Source organism: Neospora caninum, chromosome VIII (assembly GCF_000208865.1).
Source record: "Neospora caninum Liverpool complete genome, chromosome VIII".
Lineage (NCBI taxonomy): Eukaryota > Apicomplexa > Conoidasida > Eucoccidiorida > Sarcocystidae > Neospora > Neospora caninum.
This window is the reverse complement of record NC_018395.1, coordinates 661,079-681,009: the sequence shown is the minus strand read 5'-3', so window position 1 is coordinate 681,009 and position 19,931 is coordinate 661,079. Positions and strand designations below refer to the sequence as shown.

General features: G+C 55.8%; 2 protein-coding genes across 2 annotated transcripts; one reads left to right on the top strand and one right to left on the bottom strand.

Moving 5' to 3' along the window:
* Window positions 1–1,364: 1,364 nt before the first annotated feature.
* NCLIV_030900 (hypothetical protein) lies at window positions 1,365–12,590 on the top strand (the record flags this gene model as incomplete). Its single annotated transcript, XM_003883286.1, has 16 exons — window positions 1,365–1,778; window positions 2,574–3,831; window positions 4,185–4,267; window positions 4,641–4,964; window positions 5,488–5,594; window positions 5,966–6,088; window positions 6,534–6,701; window positions 7,119–7,353; window positions 8,193–8,309; window positions 8,528–8,737; window positions 9,327–9,454; window positions 9,834–9,984; window positions 10,434–10,553; window positions 11,096–11,179; window positions 11,657–11,797; window positions 12,543–12,590. 16 exons carry the CDS (start codon window positions 1,365–1,367, stop codon window positions 12,588–12,590), a joined length of 3,711 nt encoding a protein of 1,236 aa, XP_003883335.1.
* A 1,902-nt stretch (window positions 12,591–14,492) lies between these two features.
* On the bottom strand, window positions 14,493–18,781 carry NCLIV_030890 (putative high molecular mass nuclear antigen; the record flags this gene model as incomplete). Its single annotated transcript, XM_003883285.1, has 4 exons — window positions 14,493–15,572; window positions 16,080–16,530; window positions 16,964–17,142; window positions 17,735–18,781. The coding sequence occupies 4 exons, from the start codon at window positions 18,779–18,781 to the stop codon at window positions 14,493–14,495; spliced, it is 2,757 nt and encodes a 918-aa protein (XP_003883334.1).
* Window positions 18,782–19,931: the final 1,150 nt, after the last annotated feature.

The following is a 19,931-nucleotide window of genomic DNA, read 5'->3' as shown; positions in this document are numbered from 1 at the left end:
CCGTTTTGCTACTCGGAGGCATCGAAGGACAAACGTGGAGTGAGCGGCGTATACGACCCGTGTGCCTGGTGCGTTGTGCCGCACGGCCCGTAGACCAACGCAAAGGGGACTTCCAACCGCTTCGGTCGGCTACGGCCCTCGACCCTGTGGATGGCCTGGAGAGTCTTTAAACTCGAAATGTCCTCTCAACTCGTCGAAATGCTCTAAAAGAGGGGGCGCAACTCAAAATCACGCCGCTTGTCTTGACAGCTAGCTGAGCAAGACGGCGTTCTATGTGATGATCCGCGAGGGGGAATGTCACCTGGACCTTCCACGAACACGAGGTAGGAGCAGTCCTAGCCCCCGTTTTAAAGGGGTTTTCTCGGGACAGAGAGAGATTCTTTTTGGTGCCTTCGCGTGTCAGGCGAAGCCGCGAAAAAAGATTGCGGAACTTTCGTCTCTGCGCCCGCCCCCCGACTGGGTAAAAACGCAGCGTTCGGCCTGCGCTCTCTGGCTTGTATCTCTCGACCGCGGCCCAGCGGAGTCGCCTCCTGCTTTTGGTCCTTTTGTGTCTGGCAGGCTGTTTGACCGCCTTTTCGACAAGACAACCGCGAAAGCGTGAGGCCGCGCAACACGTGTAAGCCTTTTTTGTTTTCCGTGGTTCTCCTGAATAGTCGCCTACCGATATATCTGTGCCGCGAAAAAGTCTTTCGCGCGCCGTGCGGAGTCTTTCCATCCGGTCACCGGCCTCTCTTCGTTTCGAGGGGAACAGATATTTCGCGGTTGCGTCGGCCAGAGACAGTCGCGTCTCGACGGCGTTTCGCAGAAGATACGGAGTTCAGAGTAAATCAACGCCCCCACGAGGCCACCACCGCTCTCCGTTGCCGACGGCCTCACAGAGAGCGGAGTTTGCCATGTCTTGTCGACTCGGGTCCATGCCACGGACTGCGGATGCGCGAGCAAAAATCGAGCGAAATGGAGGATCCCCCAAGCTAAATGTTCGCCGCTTGACCCGACCGAAACATCTGATTCGTCTCTCGAGGAGCGTGTTCGCTCTTTTTCGCGGCACAGGCCGTGCGCTGTGCTGGCCAGTCAAACGCACAAATCCCCAACGCGTTTCTGGGGATTCTCGGAAGCTTGACAAGCGAGTGATTACCCTTCCTCTCCTCTCTTCCAGTCTTGTTCGGTTCAGAGTGCCGTTGTCTTTGCTGTTTCGGCGATCCGCGAGCTCTGACGGGGCGCTCCCAGTCGTTTTTCTGACTCCTGTTTGAGCGCGATTGGGGCCGAAACGGGTGTCTCGCCACGCGATCCGCATCATGTGACGAGCAGACCCGAGACACAGCACTCTCGCGCGCTTTCGACAGCCTTTGAAAACCAGTCTTACCATGGGGTGGGTGCGCCCCTGTAAGGCGCTCGGCCACTCCGAAACGGTCGAGAGCCTGCCGGCGGGACCGCCCGTCTCTCGTTCCTTTCACCGGTCAGTGAAGAAGCGACGGGAATCGGACACAGCCGCGTCTCTCGACCTCTCCAAACTCTTCCGTGTCGCCGCGTCCAAGTCTTGCGGCAGCTGCAGCCGCCACTCGTCCGGGCAGAGTGACGGCGCGCAGACCAAGATAAGCTGGACATCACAAAATGAGAATCCACAGTCAACACCCCTGTCCGCGAGGAAACGCGCTCCGTTCCCCTCCTTCGTCCTTCTTTGTTCTTTCCTCGCTCTCTTCTGCGCTCTCCGCTCAGACGACTGCATCGCTCTGCAGCATTTCTCGGCCCAAGCACTCCAAGTGAAACGCGATCCACCGGTGAGAAACCGCGAGAGGAAAACTGTGAGGGAACCACAGGAATTGGACACGGACAGAGCAACACAGAAGGAAACGCTCACCTGTGTGTATGGGCGAACACTGGCTGCCTTCGAGCGACAGCAAACACGTAGTCGAGTGCGATGGACTCGGTGGCATCCAGGTCACATAGACGGTGTGTTGAGCCTTGCTTTCTCCGCGTTTCACGGTTTTTCTGTGGCTGTCCAACTCGACTCTGAAGAAAGTCTATTTTTGTCTCTCCTTAGCGATCCGTGCACGTTTCGCTTTGTCCCTTGCGTGACCGCTCGAGATTCGAAGAGAGTCTCTTCCGTTTAGACGAAACCAAAAGGGTTTCCTGGTCTCTTGTAGAAATCCGATATCGCCGTCTGGCACGTCTGTCTATTTTTGAGTCTCGGAGAATAAATCTGCTTGACCGCGCCACAGAAAACACCGTCCGGGTATATCGCCAAGAAGCGGGGTGCCTACCTCTTCCCGCCAATCCTTGCGACGTCTCTCGGTCCTCCGACTTCTCCTTTTCCCCTGTTTGTGTTCGAATCCATTCACGTCACACGCGTCTGGCTTGATTCTTCCGCTCTTCCCTTTGGACCGGCTGAAACGCAAATTCACCGCCGGCAGCTTGTTGCGACATGACCACAAAAAGCGTCCTTTCTCGGATGCTGTGTGAGAGACCAGGCCGGAGACGAAAGGGTAGAATAGACGTGTGTGACTCGTATAGGTGCGCTCACCTGGAGAAATGTCCGTAATTTTGGTATCTTTTGTTTTGCCTTTTTCTTCAAGGAACTTTCCCGGGCGGCGCTGCCGGTCTCGTCGAGATGGCAGCCAGTGAAGGCAAGCGGCGAAGACTCCAGCGTTCCGCATGATGCTCCATGGGAAAATCTTTCGAAAGTCTACTTCTCCAGTCTTCGCAAGGGAGAAGATAGAAGCCAGGCGCGAACTGTCGCTGCGCACAGACACTCCAGCGACAACCGGGCGGTGCGTGACATTCGAGGAGGGGAGGAGTCTCTCCGGAGCAGTGACGAGCTCAGCGATAAACGCACACTTTCTGTTCATCACCGCTCTCTTCGCTCTCTCTTTCCTCTCGCCTCTTTCTCTTTCCCGGCTTCTGCGCTTCGTCCTTCCAAAGCGTCTGTGTTTTCTTTGGGCACAGACGGCGTCCCTGCATCTTTCTCCGAAGTGCAAAGCGAACAGGCAGAAGGTGAGGAAAAAGAGAATACCCAGAGCTCTTCGGCCGCTCCCAACGATTCCGCTGAGGAGGGGACCCAGACTGAAGACGCCAGCAACGAACACGCTTCAATCCAGCATGGAGAACCTACAGTGGAACACCAACCTGAGTCTGCCGTTTCCCCGCCTGCTAGCCCTTCCCCAGCTGAGGGGACTGGTGATGGGCCTCCCGCTGAACCCACGTTTGAGATTCTCTCGCCTGTTGGTGGAACACCTGGTCCAGCTTCGGGGGAAGAACAGAAAGAAGAACAACCGCACACTGGACCGCGCGACGGAGAACAAGGACAGGAAACAGCAGCAGGTGAAGTTTTGTCCGAGTCCCTGCCGCCTGTGTCCACGACCACGACCACGACGGGCACGCCCAGCGCCTTCAACGTCAAAGAGGCCCTTCTGGCGCCGGTGCCTACGGGCGCGGTCGCGGCGCCGCTAGTTGGGCCCGTAGGGAACCAGCAACCAGAGACACCGGGGGAGAGCGGGGAGGGCGGTGCGGCTGCGGCAGGTCAGGAGGGAGCGGGGGAAGCACAGGGAACGAGTCAGGCCCAAGGCGGGAAGGCAGAAGCTGCTCCAGAACAGGAACAGAAAGAGGCGACGGAAGGGGAGAAGAGTGGAGAAAAGAAAGAAGAAGCTGCGGCAGGGCGACAAGGAGAAAACGGCCCGGACGCGACAGCTGAGACGCCCTCGAAAGCAGATCTGGATAAAGCTGCCGCCGAATTCGTCAAGAAAGAAGGCGGAGTGGGGTCTCTCGAGAAGAAGCTTTCAGAGCACGGGCCGAAACTCACAGAGGAGCAAACGAAGACTTTCGTCGACACCCAAGGTAAGCAACGAGGAAAGGCAAGCCGCTGTGGAAAATAACCGACAGACCGTGCAGACCGGACGAGATACAGAAGGGGCGTGGACGAGACACGGAAAGAGAAGAGAGGACGGCGACACGGAGAGGCGCGGCGACGAGTCAGAGGCCCACGTGCTCTGTGCTGGCTTCATGTGACCGTCGAAGATCTTTTCGATAGTGAAGAAAAAGGCGCCATACCCTTCGACGACGGGCTGGCTCGAGCACTCCGAGCCTTTCTCTCTCCTGTCGGTTTAGGACTTTAGCCTGAGACGGCCGAGCTCTGTCCGGGGGTATAAAAAACGTGTGGTTCTTGCTCGTGTTGTCTCCGTTCTCTCCAGAAGTCGCGCAGAACGTGCGGAAACTGATCGGCCTGAAGGCCGGGTCGAATTTGCACCTTGAGAACCAGAAACTGATCAAAGCGGTAGGTGTTCCAGACTCGGACACGGTTTTTCTTTTCGAGCCCTTGCCTTTTTTCGTCGCCGTCTGTGTTCCAGCGTTTCTCCTTCTCTCTTCCCGTTTGTCCTGTGCACTTTCCTTCCGTTCCTCCCTGCTTTCCTGCGCCCTCCTTGCTCCACCCCTCTCTTTGCATGCCTCTCTCTCTCTCGTCTGCGGTCGGTTTCCGCTGGTTCCCGCTCCGTTGTTTCCGGCCCGCGCTCTTCTCGCGTTCTCGATTTTTCTTTTTCTCGGCGGACTCCTCGAACCGGGCTTCAGGGTTTCCGCCTGCTCACGACTTTTTTTGGCGCCTCGGTCTCTCCTAACGTCTCTTCCCCATCCTTTTGTCTTGTCGACTTCAGGAGTGCGACTTGGCGACTTTTGGACCGGAGTACTGCGCGGCCCGAGACAACCCGAACGCCTTGAGTCTCTTGTGGTCCTTGGAGCACCGCAAGAACACCATCTACTTTATCATTGCGCTGATTACGCTCGCGTTTGGAATCGCCGTGCAAACGTGCATTCGCTTGCTCGAGAGGAAGATCAGCGAAGGGAAAGACGAGTTCTCAAAGGAAGTCATGGAGACCGCCTTCCGACAAATTGCCACAATCAGCATCGTCAACGTCATTCTCTGGGGGACGATGCAATCCAACATCGCAGAAGTCCTCGATGAACTCGTGTTCGGAGATGTACGCACACGCCAACCGTACACCTCGCGTTCCTACAAATATATTCCTTAATTTATCTTTCGACGTGTCTATAGCCGAGCAGATCAACAGAGCAAACAGATCTATGGTGATACTCCAACGTATAGTCATGTTCACTCTCTTGGCCTTTCATGTATAGGTGTCCCAACACGGATGCGCCTCCTCTCTGAGTTTTTGTGTCTCGAAGGCCTGCGAGGGGTCGTTCATGCTGCCTCTTCAAAACGCAACGCCGCTCCATATTTCCATTTGAACTTTTTGTGGAGTGTCTCGGTGCATGCATTCGGCCGCGTCGCCAACACGCCTGTCGCCTTTTTGCCGCTAGTTCGTCTTGGACCTTTCCAGGTTTGCGGGAGCTCAGCTTTTCGTTTCCGAGTTTCGCAACGAATTCGCGTGCCACCCCTATATATTTCCTGTGTGTCTACACACTTGTCGGTACGTTCATACACACGTGCTGATGCATGGGGTGGCTTTTTGCCTATCTCCGTGTGGCGTTTTCCTTCTTCAGGTCATGCCGCCCCTTCGCGATAGTGACACAGTGCTGGAAAATGTGTCTCCGATGCTGGAGGTTCTGTTTGAAGAGCTTTTCTTCGTTTCCGTCATTCTCCTCGTTTGGTGAGACGCTGCCTGTCCCGACGGACCGGCGCTCCAAGGCAGATCCCGCCCACTTTCTTTCCGCCTCCGACGTCTCTGCATTTTGGGGAGCGAAAAAAAGGCTTTCCTTTGTCCCCCGCTCTCGTCGTGTGTGCATTTGCGTCCTATCGGCGCCGCCCACATGCTCGCGGGGTCGTGACAAAGACGCGGCAAGTGTGGTGGATCCCTTGCTGATTTGCGTCGTGTCTTCCACACGCCGCGCGGGAGGGAGAACTGCGCCACGCCCCGAGACCTCTCGTTGTCCCTTTCCCACAGCTCGCACCTTTTTTTCTTTGGAGAAAAAGACGGGTGAGGAAACGCTCTGTTTTGATTCGTGCGGTTTGGCCCCTCAGGTATGTTGTCTTTGTCATCCTCTTCCAGTGCATGATTCGACAAATCATCGAGTGGATGAGGAAGATCGACGAAGAAGAAGACATTCCTTTGATTGCTCGCGAGGCCGAATCCCAAAACCACCGGTGCTGCGGATCTGTCTTTGGGCGCTCCGCACTCGACAAGGCGAATTTCATCGCTCACAGGCAAGCACAAGTTCCCATCTGTTTTTTCCTTCTCACATGCGTTCTCCATCTTGCCAGGTTCCTCGCGCTTCTTTCTAGGCCCACCTTGCTCTGTCTTTGGCGCCAGAGATTTCCCATTTCTCGCCTCGACACTGCCCTATCTTCTCGTGCTCTGCGCTTGCTTGGCCTCGCTTTTCTAAGGCGGCCGCCGATCCGTGATCTGCTGTCCCGGTCGCGTTTTCTGTCTTGAAATTCGACATTTTCGATCGATCGAGACGAACGAGTAGGGCCCATCTCGACTCTTTTTGTCGGGGGCAATGACAGCCCTCGGAGACTGGGATTTCCGCCGCTTTTGCTTCGTTTTCTGCATGCGAGATTCTCCCCGTTTCGCCTTTCGCGCTCTCAGATACGAATTTGCTGACAACGTCCAAGCGATGAGCATCCCGGGCGTTGACCCGTCGGGGTACTACTTCATGGAGTACTTGCGTGCGAGTCTCCTCAAGATGGCCATTGAGATGATTCGTCTGCCAAACTCGACGCTCTTCTTCCTCATGATTATCGACATCTGTCTCAGGTACACACGCGGGAACACCGAGCACCACTCCGGTTTCCCGAATCCAGCACACTGAAATCTCACATCAAAATCTAGGTCTACGGACATCTCCATACCAAACGCATCTCAAACTCAGCTCCACCTAGCTCGGTCTATACAAACATACACATATATACATATATGTATATATATACATGTATGTTTATATGTGTATATATGTATGTGTAGTGATTTGTCCATTCACGTATCTGCGTGCATGTGACAGTGTCGATCTGGTTTTTTTTCTTCTCTGCTTTCTCTCTGCGCTCGTCGGGGGGGGGGGGTTGTGCATGCGGTAGACTGCGTGGCACATCGCCCGGCTCTTTTTCCTCGGTCCGATTCGCTCCGACACGCACCCTTGCCTTCCTTGTCTCTCCCTTTTTTCTCCCTGTCCTTCAGACCAACCTTCAGCTTCCGACTCGGCCAAGAAGCGGGGCTCATCAGCGGGCTGTCCGCGACCTGTCTCCTGGGCATGTTGCTCGTCTGGGCATACACCTCTCGCATTGAAAAGCAGTTGTTGCCGCGCCACGTACCCCACTACCTCGTTATGCGCTACCACATGGAAGTCGGAGGCGACACGGGTTCCGAGTACCTCAAGGAATTCGCGCCGCCCTACAAGCTCCAGAAGCAAAAGGTGAGCGCCTCGGCCTTGCGCCACAGAGGGGAAGAGCACAGAGCGACTGGAGCAGAAGAGGCGAGATCGAAGACAGGCCGAAGGAATCTCTCGTGGTGTGCGGCGCGTCGAACCCTGAACCCTATGTAAGGGGGGAAGAACCCAGACGGACGCGCGACCCGTTGAGAAGCTGAATATGCGGTCGGCATGCAGCATTTCAAAAATGGGGGGAGCGGGGAGGCGCTCCCGGAGCGGAGGGCGTCGCTCGGAGTTCAGCGGAAGCGTGCTGCATGAACGACGTGGAGGGGGAAACGGCCGAAACCAGCCAGGGAGAGGTCGATGGCGTCGACGTGGATGGGGCAAATGAGGCTCGAAGCGGATTTCTGGCGAATCCGAGAGCGCGGGAGAGAAGACGAAGCGGGGGCATGCAGGGAGAGAGAGAGGAGAAAGAGAGGCAGAAGGGGGACAGATTTTGCAGGGTAGAGAGAAAGAGGTGGAGTCAAAGTGAAATCAAAATAAATATGTCGAAGCTGAGGGCCGTTTTCACGGTCGAGAAAAAAAAGGTGAAAGACGATGGATCCCTGCTCTTGGGAAGCGAGCGAGGGTGTAGAGACCTGCAGCCAGAGTGGTCGGTCTGCGGTTTCGGCGAATCACATCTCTCGGCGCCGAGATTCACGGAGTGGCTGAGGGGGGGGGGGACGCAGATGAGGACGACGCGCGATTCGAGGAAGGAAGAGAAACGGGAAAGGGGAGCACTGGGGTTGGATAGGGGAAAGCGTTTTCCCGTGTTTGTGGTATCGACGCAGGGCGAAACGGACGCGTGCCCCGGTGTTTTCTGCGCTTTCTGCCATGATTTTCAGAACGCCTGGCCAGGCGTGTGTTCGACGTTCTTGTGGGGGACGACGCTGCCGAACAAACATCAGCAACTCTTCTGTTTCTGGGCGAATGGACCAAACATCGTTTTGCGAGCTGTGGAGGTAAGTTCCACCTCGAGCCCTCTGTCGCCTTCTCAGGTCTCCGTCCAGAGCAGGCTCCAGCGCGCGCGTGGTGACGCGGCTTTCTTTCCTGCGGTGTCTTTCTTGCTCGCGTCGAGACGCTTGACAGAACCCGCTGCTTTCTTCCGTCCCGCCCCCCTCTGCCTCGCGGCTTCCACTCGCGCGTCGCTGCTGTTCGCTGGCCGTTCGTTGCTCCGCAGGCGTCGTTCTTCTGCCAGCTTCTCGTTCTCGCGTGGTGGGTCCAGCTTTTCCGCAGCCACCCTGCGACGTGGCTTACCTTCTGCTGGTGGGGAAACGTAGTCGTCGTTGCGTGCGCGGCGATCCAGTTTGCTCTCCTGAAGAGCGTCGTGTACACCGTGCTCCTCGCCCTCAACTCAGGGATGCTCGTTGATCCGGAACTCCTCGAAAAGGTAAAGCCGCGGCCTCAAAACCTAGCAAAAATCGACTTTCTCCAAGTGACTCCCCAGAGAGAAGAACCCTAGAGCGACACGCATCTCTCTATATACAAATATATATATATATATATAGGCACATCCATATATATATATATCTAGGCCACGGGTTCGTCTGCGAGACAAACAGGGGCTGTTGTATGCTTAGAGCTGTCGGGATCCGTGAATTGAAGAGAAGAGAGGTGCGTTTCGGCGGTGTTGCCCAACCATCGCTTCGTTGAAAACAGACTTTGAGCCCCTGTGAGAGCCCCACTTTGGCGCATGCGTGCCTCGATATGCATGCAGAGGTGTATCGACATCCATGTACCCAAATATATATATATATATATATATATATATGTACGCGCCTACATACACTCGCAGCCTTGCATAGCTACACAGCTGTACGACCCCGCAAGGAACGCATATATATATATATATATATATATATATGCATGCGAATGTGTATAAAGATGTACCTTTGACTGCAGCCACGTTCAGCTGGAAGTAAGTCGACATTTACGTTTTTCGACCTTTTTTTCAAGGGCGTTTTTTTCGTTTGGTTCAGGTGTGGGATCTCCAGCGTGCGGAGAATGTGAGGCGCACAGCAGAGCTGATTGACGCGCTCCGCGTCCAGTCGACGCTTTTCGCCATCAGCGAAGGCGGAGACATGTTCTGGCGTCAGCTTCTCATCAGGTGCGCTCTCTTCACAGTTGCGGGCTCGGCTCCATTCCACTCGACTGCTAAAGAAGAACGTGTGGGGTTTCTGGGCCGACGGTTTCTGCCCCGGTGTTACGTTCGTGGCGCAACTTGCGGATGTCTCGAGAAGAGCGTCGCGAACGGAGCCGTGTTCTCGCTGCCTGTGTGCGACTCTCGCCCCAGTTCGTCCTGCGTGCCTTGTAGAGAGCGTTCTCAGGTTCAGGATTTTCTCTCTGCGTGGGGTCAGGCGCAGAGGGCGAGATCCGCGAGGCTTTCCAGCGTGCACCCGCGGCTGCAGGCGGATCCGGAGTCGAGAGAGGGGTGGGATCTGGGGAGACATGCAGAGGCGTGTCGTGTTTTTCTTGGCGTCTCTCAGGTCCAAGGGCGCTTCCAGGCAGGCTCAGGAGCAACGACTGACTCTCTGGGCCGCGCTCGACGAAGAGCACCAGGGAGAGATCAACCGCGCAAAAATCTTCAAATTCCTCACTTCTCAAGGGCTCCCAATCAAATCGGAAGCCGGCGTTAATGTGCGTCATCCACGCATGTGCTTGGTGCCTGGAAAGCGCGCGCGCGCGGCTGTCGCTGGGGCCTTGTTGCGCAGATTCCGGGCGTCTGACGGAGTTGAAACGCGTCGGAAGCAGTCGCCTTTTGCGCCTTTCAAGACATGCACATACCGTTGCAGCGTCAGGCAGTCATCCGTCTGCATGTGGAAACGAATCCAGCTGTTGATCGGTGGACACATATATATATATATATACGGCTGTATGCTTATGGATGTGCATATTTGTGAATGCATAGGGAATGCATTTGTATATTACCTATCTGTACGTGTAGAAGATATAGGTATGCGTGTATGCATGCGACTGTGGATGTGTTTGTTCGTGCGTGCGTTTTTCGGGGAGGGAAAGGCTGCTGCGGTGACATCGGAGCGGCTGAAGACTTTCGCGCGCCGTGTCAATGTTTTTTGTGCATGCAGGACTTTTTGCATGTCTTTGATCGGAATCACAAGGGCGGCGTGAATGAAGATGAGTTCTTTGTCATGGTCATGGTTGTGAAGCAAATGCTCATGGAGCCTCTTGACCGAGATGCAGTCCGAGTAAGTTCGCTGCTGTCAAGAGAAACGAATTGAATGCGCAAGTCGCTGCGCGTCGGATATGGACCTTTCGGGCCAGGAAAAGAAGAAAGCGTCTCTGAATTTTAGACTCGCCTGCATCCCCCTTATCCAAGGACCAACAGAGAGAGCGATAAAAAGAGGAAAAGACCGACATGTTTACACAGGGGTCTATACAGGATGCGCTGACATGCACCATATACACATGTATAAAACGATATATATATATATATATATATGCATATATATATATATATATATGTTCATGGATTTCAATGTCGGTTCAAGTACGAGTGCGTGGACGAGAATGTGTGTGTGGGGGGAGGGGGGGTGTATCCGCGGCCTTTTGTAACACGTCGAGAGCAACAATCAGGGAAGAAGTGGAATCTCAAGATGGGGGAGATCGCTGCGCGCGGGAGCGCGTGGACTGGCCTTTTATGTGGAAGCGAAGAAAAACAGTTGACGGCGTGGGTCCACACCGGTGGCTGAAATTCAGAGTTGACTGCTGAGTTTGGTCTTCTTTTCAGGAACTGTTTGAAGGGCGGTACGGCATCCCGTGGACGTCTCCTGTCGGAATTGATCTGGCCAACTTAAGTAAAATTCTCGCGGAGGTACGCGCGCGGTCGATGACTTTCGCCTTCTTGCCATTCGTTCCTCCCGTCTCCTTGTGTCTCTCTCCGATCCCCTGCTCTGTCACGAGATGCCGCGTTGATCGCCTACGCCCCTCGGTGAAAAGGCGCTTGTACCAAAGACCTATGTAGTTGTCCACATGTCTGCTTGCATATATATATATATATATACGTCGGTAAATATCCATATTTATCGGTCCCTACACGACACACACACGCAGACGACGTCGATCTGTTCTTGTAGGTACAAGGCTGTTCCTGTCTCTCTCTCTCTCTCTCTCTATATATATATATATATATATATATATATATATATTCATGTGCATGCATATGAGACAGAGAAGGAAGAGGTATGTGTGGAGACGATTGAAGTACATTTACTGTTGCTTAATGGAGGAGATTTCGCGGGAAGATACCCGGGTTCTTTTTCCACGTTTCCGTTTCGATTTTGCTTTTCAGCTGCGTCTGACTTTGTCGGAAGGGAAGAAGCGGTATTTGCTCGATTTCATTGGCGGGAAGAGAGGAACGACCGCCGTGTCGCCCGACCATTTCGTCTCTCAGCTCCAGGCAATGGAAGAACAAGCTTTAAATCCAATTCAGGTGCGCCTTGGCCCCACTCTATGGACGAAAACAGACCTCGGTTCCTACGAAGGGCGGCGCCCCACAAAAGTATAAATCTATCCGTATATATATATATATATATATATATGTATATATATGTATGTATATATGTATGTATGTATATATGTATGTATATATATATATATATATATATATGCACATGCAGCGAGCTACATATCTGCACCTCTATATTCTTCTCTGCCATAACCTTTAACTATATCTCCCCTTCTGCTATAAATCTCTATGTTTAGCGTTTAGGGTTGTCCCTGTTCATCAGTTACCCATTCAGGCGAATTGCAGATGGCCCCTTTAAGAGTCTTCCACATACATTTTCTCTCGAGACACTTTCCGCTTTGTGCGGTATATTTGCCACTTTGCAAGCTTCCATCTTCGATGCAAAAGAAACCCACTCAAAAGCAGCTTCAGGCATAACCGCCTATTTCCACCTCATTATCTACTTACCAGCACCAATATATAATATATATATATATATATGAATATATATATATATATTCTGTACTCTATAGGTGTGTGTATTTGGTGTCGTCCCGAGTGGAAACTTTCGGTTTTTTCGAGGCAAACTGTGGAGTTAGATATCGAGCACGGCGAGACGCGTCCAGGTCACTTCGCTCGCACACGTTTGCCCACGTGCATATTCACCTATGGATGCATGCAGTGAGGAAGACACAGTGGTGCGTCGTTGTGGCTTTTCGTGCGTTTGCAGAACGAGGGGGGGCGAGGTCCGGCAGTCTCTGGCGCCGAACGAGTGTAGCCAGACGAGCGTTTTAGTGCTCCTGCGTTTCCGCTGCCATTCCACATCTGGCCAGAGGCGACACACGGAGAAGTTTAGGCCTAAACCCCTTTGTTCCTCTTTGGACTTCGACGAGCTGTCCACATACTGATGTGTATCGTGTGCATGTGCACACTTGTATCCCTATACCAGCGTCATCAACATGTATATATATATATATATATATATATATGTGCAGGGGTGTCCGTCTGTTTGAGTTGCTGGGTGTGTGGTGTGTCTCTGTCTCCCCGGAGCGTGGCGTGGTTCCCTCGTTTCCCTTTTTTAGTTTCTTTGTGTGGGGAGAGAGAAGCGGCAGAGACGCACGTTTCGCCCAGAGGACACCTCGAACGGCACACAGAACCCAACGTTTTGTGGGAGGTCGCCGATGCATGCGATCTGCGATGACAGCCGAGGCGTCACTGTGAAGTTGTGACGCTGGCCCGGGGCGTGTCGGGTCAGGAAATAGGCAATTTTTTTCAATTTTCCCCACGATTTTCGGGTGCGACCCTGTACCAGTTGAATCAACGGGCCGCGGGCTCCCGCGCGTCTGAACGCGAATCCACGCCCACACTCCACTGCCACACATCCAACGGTACATCCACATATGTATATATACATGTATATATACATATACATATGTATCTATATATATATATATACGTATATATATATATATATATATATAAACTCACACACAGGGACGGACGGTTGATGTTCGTGCATGTAACGCGCAGGGAAGCATCTTGTGCATTTGCTAGCGTTCAACATCGCGTTCGAGAAACAGCGGCAGGATGGCCATTTAGGAAAGTTGAAAGGCCCCTGTTGAGGCTGCAGAGAACGGAGACTCCTTCGGGTCACCTTGCTTTCGAGTGAAACTGACGGGACCGTGCTCGGCTTTTTAGGCGGAGATAGAGACGAGCCCTCGCGCGCCGAACGCGTGTACGAGACGACAGGCACAGAGACTTGCACGCCAACTTTGACTGAGAAGCGCCTCCTTTTAGTCTTTGAAAAGAACGTCTTTCCGAAACGGCGACCACCGCGGGCGCGCGCTCGACTTCGTGGCGAATGCTCTGGTGCTCGGAGGATCACGTACAACTAACCAGTGCACGATCATTGTGTATACAGAGAGGCGTGTCGAAGCATGCGGAACGCGCAAACAGCCGCGATGCCTGTCCAAAGAGAAAGAAACGAGAACTACACATATGTATCCACGTGACATGCAACCGTAGGGAAATGCCTGGATATCTATCTATGTATATATATTTAAATTAAATATATATATATATATATATATATCTATAAACATATATATATACATATATGTTTTCTGAATTTCTTTGGATCTGGACGTGCTGCTGCTTTTAGATTAAGCCCGGAGTGCTTGCTATTCAAATGCATGTGCCAAGGACCAACCCTGAGTTTCTGTTTGATGCTTGCGTTTCTATATTTCCTTCGAATGCGCACGAGGTGGCCTCTCTCTTGCGCCGTCTGGATCCCCCTGCGTGTGCGCCGTTTCGGGAAAGGAATTCAACACCGACAAAGTTTGGATCTTGTTGCGTGAGCTCCACTTCCCTTTTCTCCGAAACGACAAAGCGCTAAAGAACGGATACAAATGCCCGCCGCACCTGCACAGCGCGGTACGAGAAGCCCCTGTTTTCTCTGCGGGGCAACGCGCCTGAATCTTCCTCGCGATTCATTTCCCTCTTCCACGCATGTATACAAAGATATACATGTATATTTGTATATATATACATCGAAGCATGTACATTTTGATATATGTTTATGTATAAATACATATGTTTGAGCTCGTCGCTAAGGAGGCCGTGAAAAAAACCCGTCGCGAAGGTTCCCTGAGTTTTCAGGAGCTCGGTGGCGTCGCGATCATCACTGTTTCTGCGCCGACTCCTCGGCCTTTTTGCTCGCGACCTGCTTCACGACGCGTGAGGCTGGCAGCGTCGCGTACGCGGTGGGTGAGCCTCGGCCCCCCTGGCGAGAGACCCCGACGTCGCCACTGGGCACCGTGTTCGCCCGCAAGATCCCCGCGTAGGCCTGGGTCGCGGGGAACGTGTGCGGCGTCGGCGCGAACCCCGCAGGCAAGGCCAGAGTCGACGCGACCGAGGCCTTTTCTTGAGGCGAAGCCTCGTAGTAGGTGTACACGGTCGAAGTGTCTCCTTTCCGGGGTTGGCGCAGAAGGCCGTTCAGGCCGGCAGTCCCTGCCGGTCGCGGGTGCACGACGGCGTCGGCCTCGAGGAGCCGGAGACTCTCTTGGAGCGGGCGCTGGGGGACCGAAGTCGCCGTGGGGATCCGGTAAAGCGCGTCCTCAGTCGTGGAAACCGGCAGCGAGGTCGTGCCGCTCTCGCGGTCTTTGGCCTTGTCTCGCGCGGCAGACGGCGAGGCGGCGCGACTCTCGACAGGTCTGTAGCACGCGTCCGTGGCTTCGACTGTCGCGAACGCGTGGCGAAGCTGCTGAAGAGTGAGCGAGTTGCGACTCAGTTCGTGCTGCGCAGAGGCCAGAGCCTCTTCTTTGTCGTTCAGGGCCGCACGGCACTCCTCCTCCTTCAGTCGGGTCTCCAGCGCCAGGCGACGCGTCCGAGACACTTCGGCGAGGTACGACGCCTGGCGCTCGACCTCGTTCCGGCGCAGCTGCGACTCCAACTCGAACAGGTACGCGTCCTTCGCGGCAGAGGCGCGCAGCAGCTGCTGGAGGTGACCCGCGCTCTGTTCGAGGTCCTGAGACAGAACTTTCAGGCGCTGCTCCAACTGCTTGATGAGGGCGTCTCTGCGAACCACCTCGTTCTGGAGGCACGTCACCTTCTCGTCGCGCGAGGCGACAATGTTCTTCAACGCGCCCTGCTGCTCTTGCAAAATCTTGATCTCTTCCTCGCTCTTCTCCACGCGCGCCGCCTCGGCCCGAAGCGCCGCGCGGGACTCCTCCTGGAGCTGGTCGTAGTCGCGGTTCCGTTGCTGCAGAGACAGGCCAGAGAGAGAGAGCGAGAGAGCGGCGGGAGGCATGCGCAGACTCGACAAAAAAAGAACAGAGAAAAAACGGAAGGAAAAAGGCGCGAGACGCGCAGACACAAAACCCCTGAGGCACCACCGAGCGTAAGCGCCGACAGAGACACACAGGTCTCCGAAAAGGACGAGCGCAGCGACGCCAGAGGCGCGAAGTGGACCCGCGACTATCGTCAAATGGACGGCGAAAAGGGAGCAACACGGAGGACCGCGAGGCGCTTCTTTCAGAGCCCTCGCCTGCCGTGCGGCGTTTGTCTCTCGGGGCGAGCGCAGAAACAACCCGCGCACAGATTGCGGGACACTTGTAAAGGTGTGCGCGCGGTTCCAAACAGCCTCAAAAAAGCTCGGCCTCGCTGCGAGAGGTCGCGGGGCGTTGGCCTCCCCCCGCTCCCCAAAAAGGGCCGAACTTTTTACTCGGCGTCTTCCTTTGGGAACCCCGCCCCCCATTTATGCGTTTACCTGGAGAAAGGTCTCGACTCTGGCAAGTTTCATGTCTCGCTGTGAGACCATTTCGAGGAGCCCAGCCGCCTCTTTGCGTTTGTCGGTGAGTTTGCGAAACGTTTCTTCGAGAAGAAGTTCCCGTCGGCCTTTTTCCTCCTTCAGGGCTGCGAGCTCCGCATCCAGCCGCTTCATTTTTTCGCGAAGTTCCACGCTGTCTTGCACCATCGCGATGGCCTGGACGCCCAGCTGGACGGCTGAGGCCTCCTTCGCCTCAGTGTCGGAAACACTCATCGCGGCGGCCAGCTGCTTGTCTTTCTGGAGAAGCAGTTCGCGCATGTCGCGGCGCTCTTCGCGCATCGCCTCGAGACGCCGGGACAGAAGACGGTTTTCCTCTTCCTTCTCGCGCAGCGTCTTCACAGCGTCAACTGTGCGAACATCCGGAAGGTCGGAGTCGTCGCCAGCCTTGAGTCTGAAGGGCCAGGAGCAGAGGAGGCATACGGCGCAGAAAAAGATGGAGAGCGCGCGAGAAACACGAGCGCGACAGGCGCAAGGGAACGAAAGAAAAGAAGAGAAGACACATCAGGGAGCGGAGGGGGAGAGTTCATGCCGGAGAGACTGAAGGAAGAAGAGAGAAAAAGAGAGAAGGCGGGATAGGAAGGGGTCAGAAGGACGAAAACAATAGCCATTGGAGAGAGAGAGAGAAGAAGCGCAACAAGATGTCGAGTCGAAGTACAGAGGAAATAACGCCAACTCTGTGAGAAACCCCCTTGACTTGGATTTCGAAACGTTGTCGTCCTCAGTCTCTTCTCGCCGGCTATAGTTCACAGCGACGTCATCTGCCTCTCCTCTCGCCACCACCTCCGAGCGCGGTCTCGCTTTGCCGTCGTTTCTTCTGAACTTACGCGGAAATGACCGCGTCCTTCATCAGCAAATCCGCGTTCAGGTCGCCTTTCTCCTTCCTCGCCAAGTGCACTTCCGCCTTGAGCTGCTCGACCTCCATTTCTTTCTCGCAGAGATCGCCTCGCAGTTGCCGGACTTCCTCGAACCCTGCAGTCCCCTCGACGAGGCGACGGGCGTTCGCCTGTCTCTCAAGGAGGCGAAGTTCCAACTGTTTCTCCTCAATGCGCGCCTGCGGGGCAAGACCAGAACACGCGTTCAGCAGCACCTTACTCGAACGTTTGTGTGCATGGATGCGTTACGCCATATATCGCGAAGGCGACTCAGCGAGAAGACGACGGATCAAACCCGCTGCCAAAAAAAACCAGCCTTTACACGTGGGCGACCGCGCGTAACTCTCCTGCCAGGCTGTCTGGAGACATCCCTCGAGTTCCCGACAGGTTGCGAGACGAGGAAGCTCAGGGCGCGACTGCGGGTCCCCCCAGTCACCCGGAAAAAACCCAGAGCAAAGGCCAACGTCAGAGAGAGGCGCGGCTTCCGCAGTCCCCCCACCCCCCCCCCCACGCCCCCCCGCGCGCAGGGCTCTCTGCCCGCGCGGTGCGATGCGCGCAGCCAAATCGGGCGAAACAAAAGACTCCCGCGGGAACAGCGCCTCGAGCACTCTCAACTCTTTTGCGCAGATCCAACAGTCTCCACCCACGGTGCCTGTGGCAGCGGAGACTTCCCGCACACAGAACCTCCCCGTGAAACGCTCGAGGAGACGCCGGGACTCTCACCTGGAGTTCCGCTTCTTTCCTGAGGAGCGCTTCGGTCACGAAGGCGTCTCGCTCCATCGGAGGCGCGCCGACGGGGAGGCGCCGTCGACTTTCGCCCCAGTCTTCGCCGGTTCCTGCCGCCGGCGGGAGGGTGGGGACGGTCAGGTGTCTGGGTTCGTGGCTGCCGGGGGCGTAGGCGACGGCGGAGGGCGAGGTCAGGTACATCGCCTCTGGCTCGCCGTTGACGACGCGGTGGAAGCTCTCTGGAGCCGCACCGCCTGCGGGGGACCCAGCTGCATAGACTCGGGAACCTCCGGAGACCGCGGCGTAGCCGGCGACGGAGGGGCTGAGGACAGGCGCTGGCCTTGCGTAGTAGTAGCTGCGCGTGGGGGGGACGAGCGCCATTCTGGCCACAGAGAGAGAGCCTTGCGGCGGCGGGGCACAGCAGCACAGCGCGCCTGCGTCGTACGCAGCGGTCTCCTCCGAGAGACCGGGCGCATGCATTGCACTCTGCTGGTCCTGGCCGCCCGGGGCGTTCCGCACGGGCGAAGACAGAGAGCGGGGAAGAGTCGCGTGTCGCCAAACAGTCGTTCGGTACCCTCTCCACCTGCGAGACGGAACGCGGAGAGGAAACTCTGGAAGCTCCACGGGGGTTGACGCGAGGCGAGCTCCGGGGCTTGGCGCGGAACGCCCTGCGAGGGTGTCGGAACGTGGTGCGGAGTCTGCGGGGGTGACGGACCGGGGGGAAGTCGAAAAGTCGCTGTGGCCGCACTCACACAGATTCAGGAGCGACTCGAGGATGTCCAGGGGCGACGGAAACAGCGCGCATTCCGTCTCGGAGGGGCTGTCGTTGTGGAGCTCGAGCACTGGCAACGGCGACGGCGAACGCGAGGGCCGGGGAGAGAGCGAGGAGGCAGTCGTTGCGGCGAGAAAGGGTACCGCGGAAGACGACGGCGAGGACGGGGCGGAACAGGGCGCAGAAGACGGCAGGGTGGACTCTGGAGCGTGAGTGGCGGGGAGAGAAGGGGGAGGGTGAGAAGAATCCGAAGCGGCAGGCGGCGCACGCATAGAGAACAGCGGTGAGGAGACGAGAGGGGGAAACAGGGGCAAGACGCGGATCTTCGAAATGCAGGCGCGCGCGCGCGTCCAAATACACACAGACGGCCGCGGTTCAGGGTCCCTTTCGCAGATGCGACATTTCTGGGAAGAAAAACACAACGGTTCGCGAGACGCGAGCGGACGCGCAGGGAGATCCACAGACCGCGGGAAACCTGATCTCACGTGTACATACACACCCGACAGCCGGGACGCGACGGGTTCACGAGGGAATGGAATCTTGCGGAAAGCCGGCGAAATGCGTTTCGCAGCGATGCAGAACGGGGAGTGTCGGCGGGCAAGATCGCCAGAGAGAAAGACACACACGGTGAAAGGCGAGGCGCACGCAGGAGCGCGTGCGCCGGTTGCGGGAACTTGCTGAGAACTTTGTCGTCTCGGCCAGTCGGCGTGATGCCGGCGCAGTCGCGATGAAGCAGACACAGAAACCCTGTGCGAACGGCCTGTGTCTTGCCGTTCGGGGCTTTCCGAGCGGATGCAGCTGAGGACGGCAAGGCCCTAGCGGTTTCTCGCAGCCGGCACTGTTTCGCACTCTTCTCGAGGCGTTCCGACGTTCTCGAGGCGGGGACGAAGAGCGGGCGGCGTGAAGAGTCGCCCGAAAAGAATGCGATTGGGCTTTGAGCGCGGGGATGAAAGGCAAAGGACGTGGAAAACGCGCGGGCGACTCGGTCGGTTCAAATCGGGGAATCGCGAAAAACGCGAGGGAGAAAACGGGTGGCGAAAGGCCGCGCGAGAAAAAACGCCCGCGCGACTCGGCGCGTTGGGAAAAGGTCGCGAAACGCGAGAGAGACGAGCTAACCAAAATGGCCGAGTTCGCATCGACGCGTCGATCGATGCTCTCTGCTGGAATCGGCAAAATAAATGCGGCGGAGAGAGGACACATACCGCGGAACGAATCATGCAGCGCCACGGCCGAGTAGGAATCTGTCCTGGAACGCCTTCCTTCCCGTTTTTTAGGCCTCGAAGAACCCTTCTCGCAATTTTCTTCTTCGCGCGAAAACGCACCGCTTGTCTCTGTGCCTCAAACGCGAACTTCGCTAGTCGCGCGCACGGTGCGCTTGAACCTGGAAAGCTGGCAAGGCGACGGTCCCATGGCCATTACGGA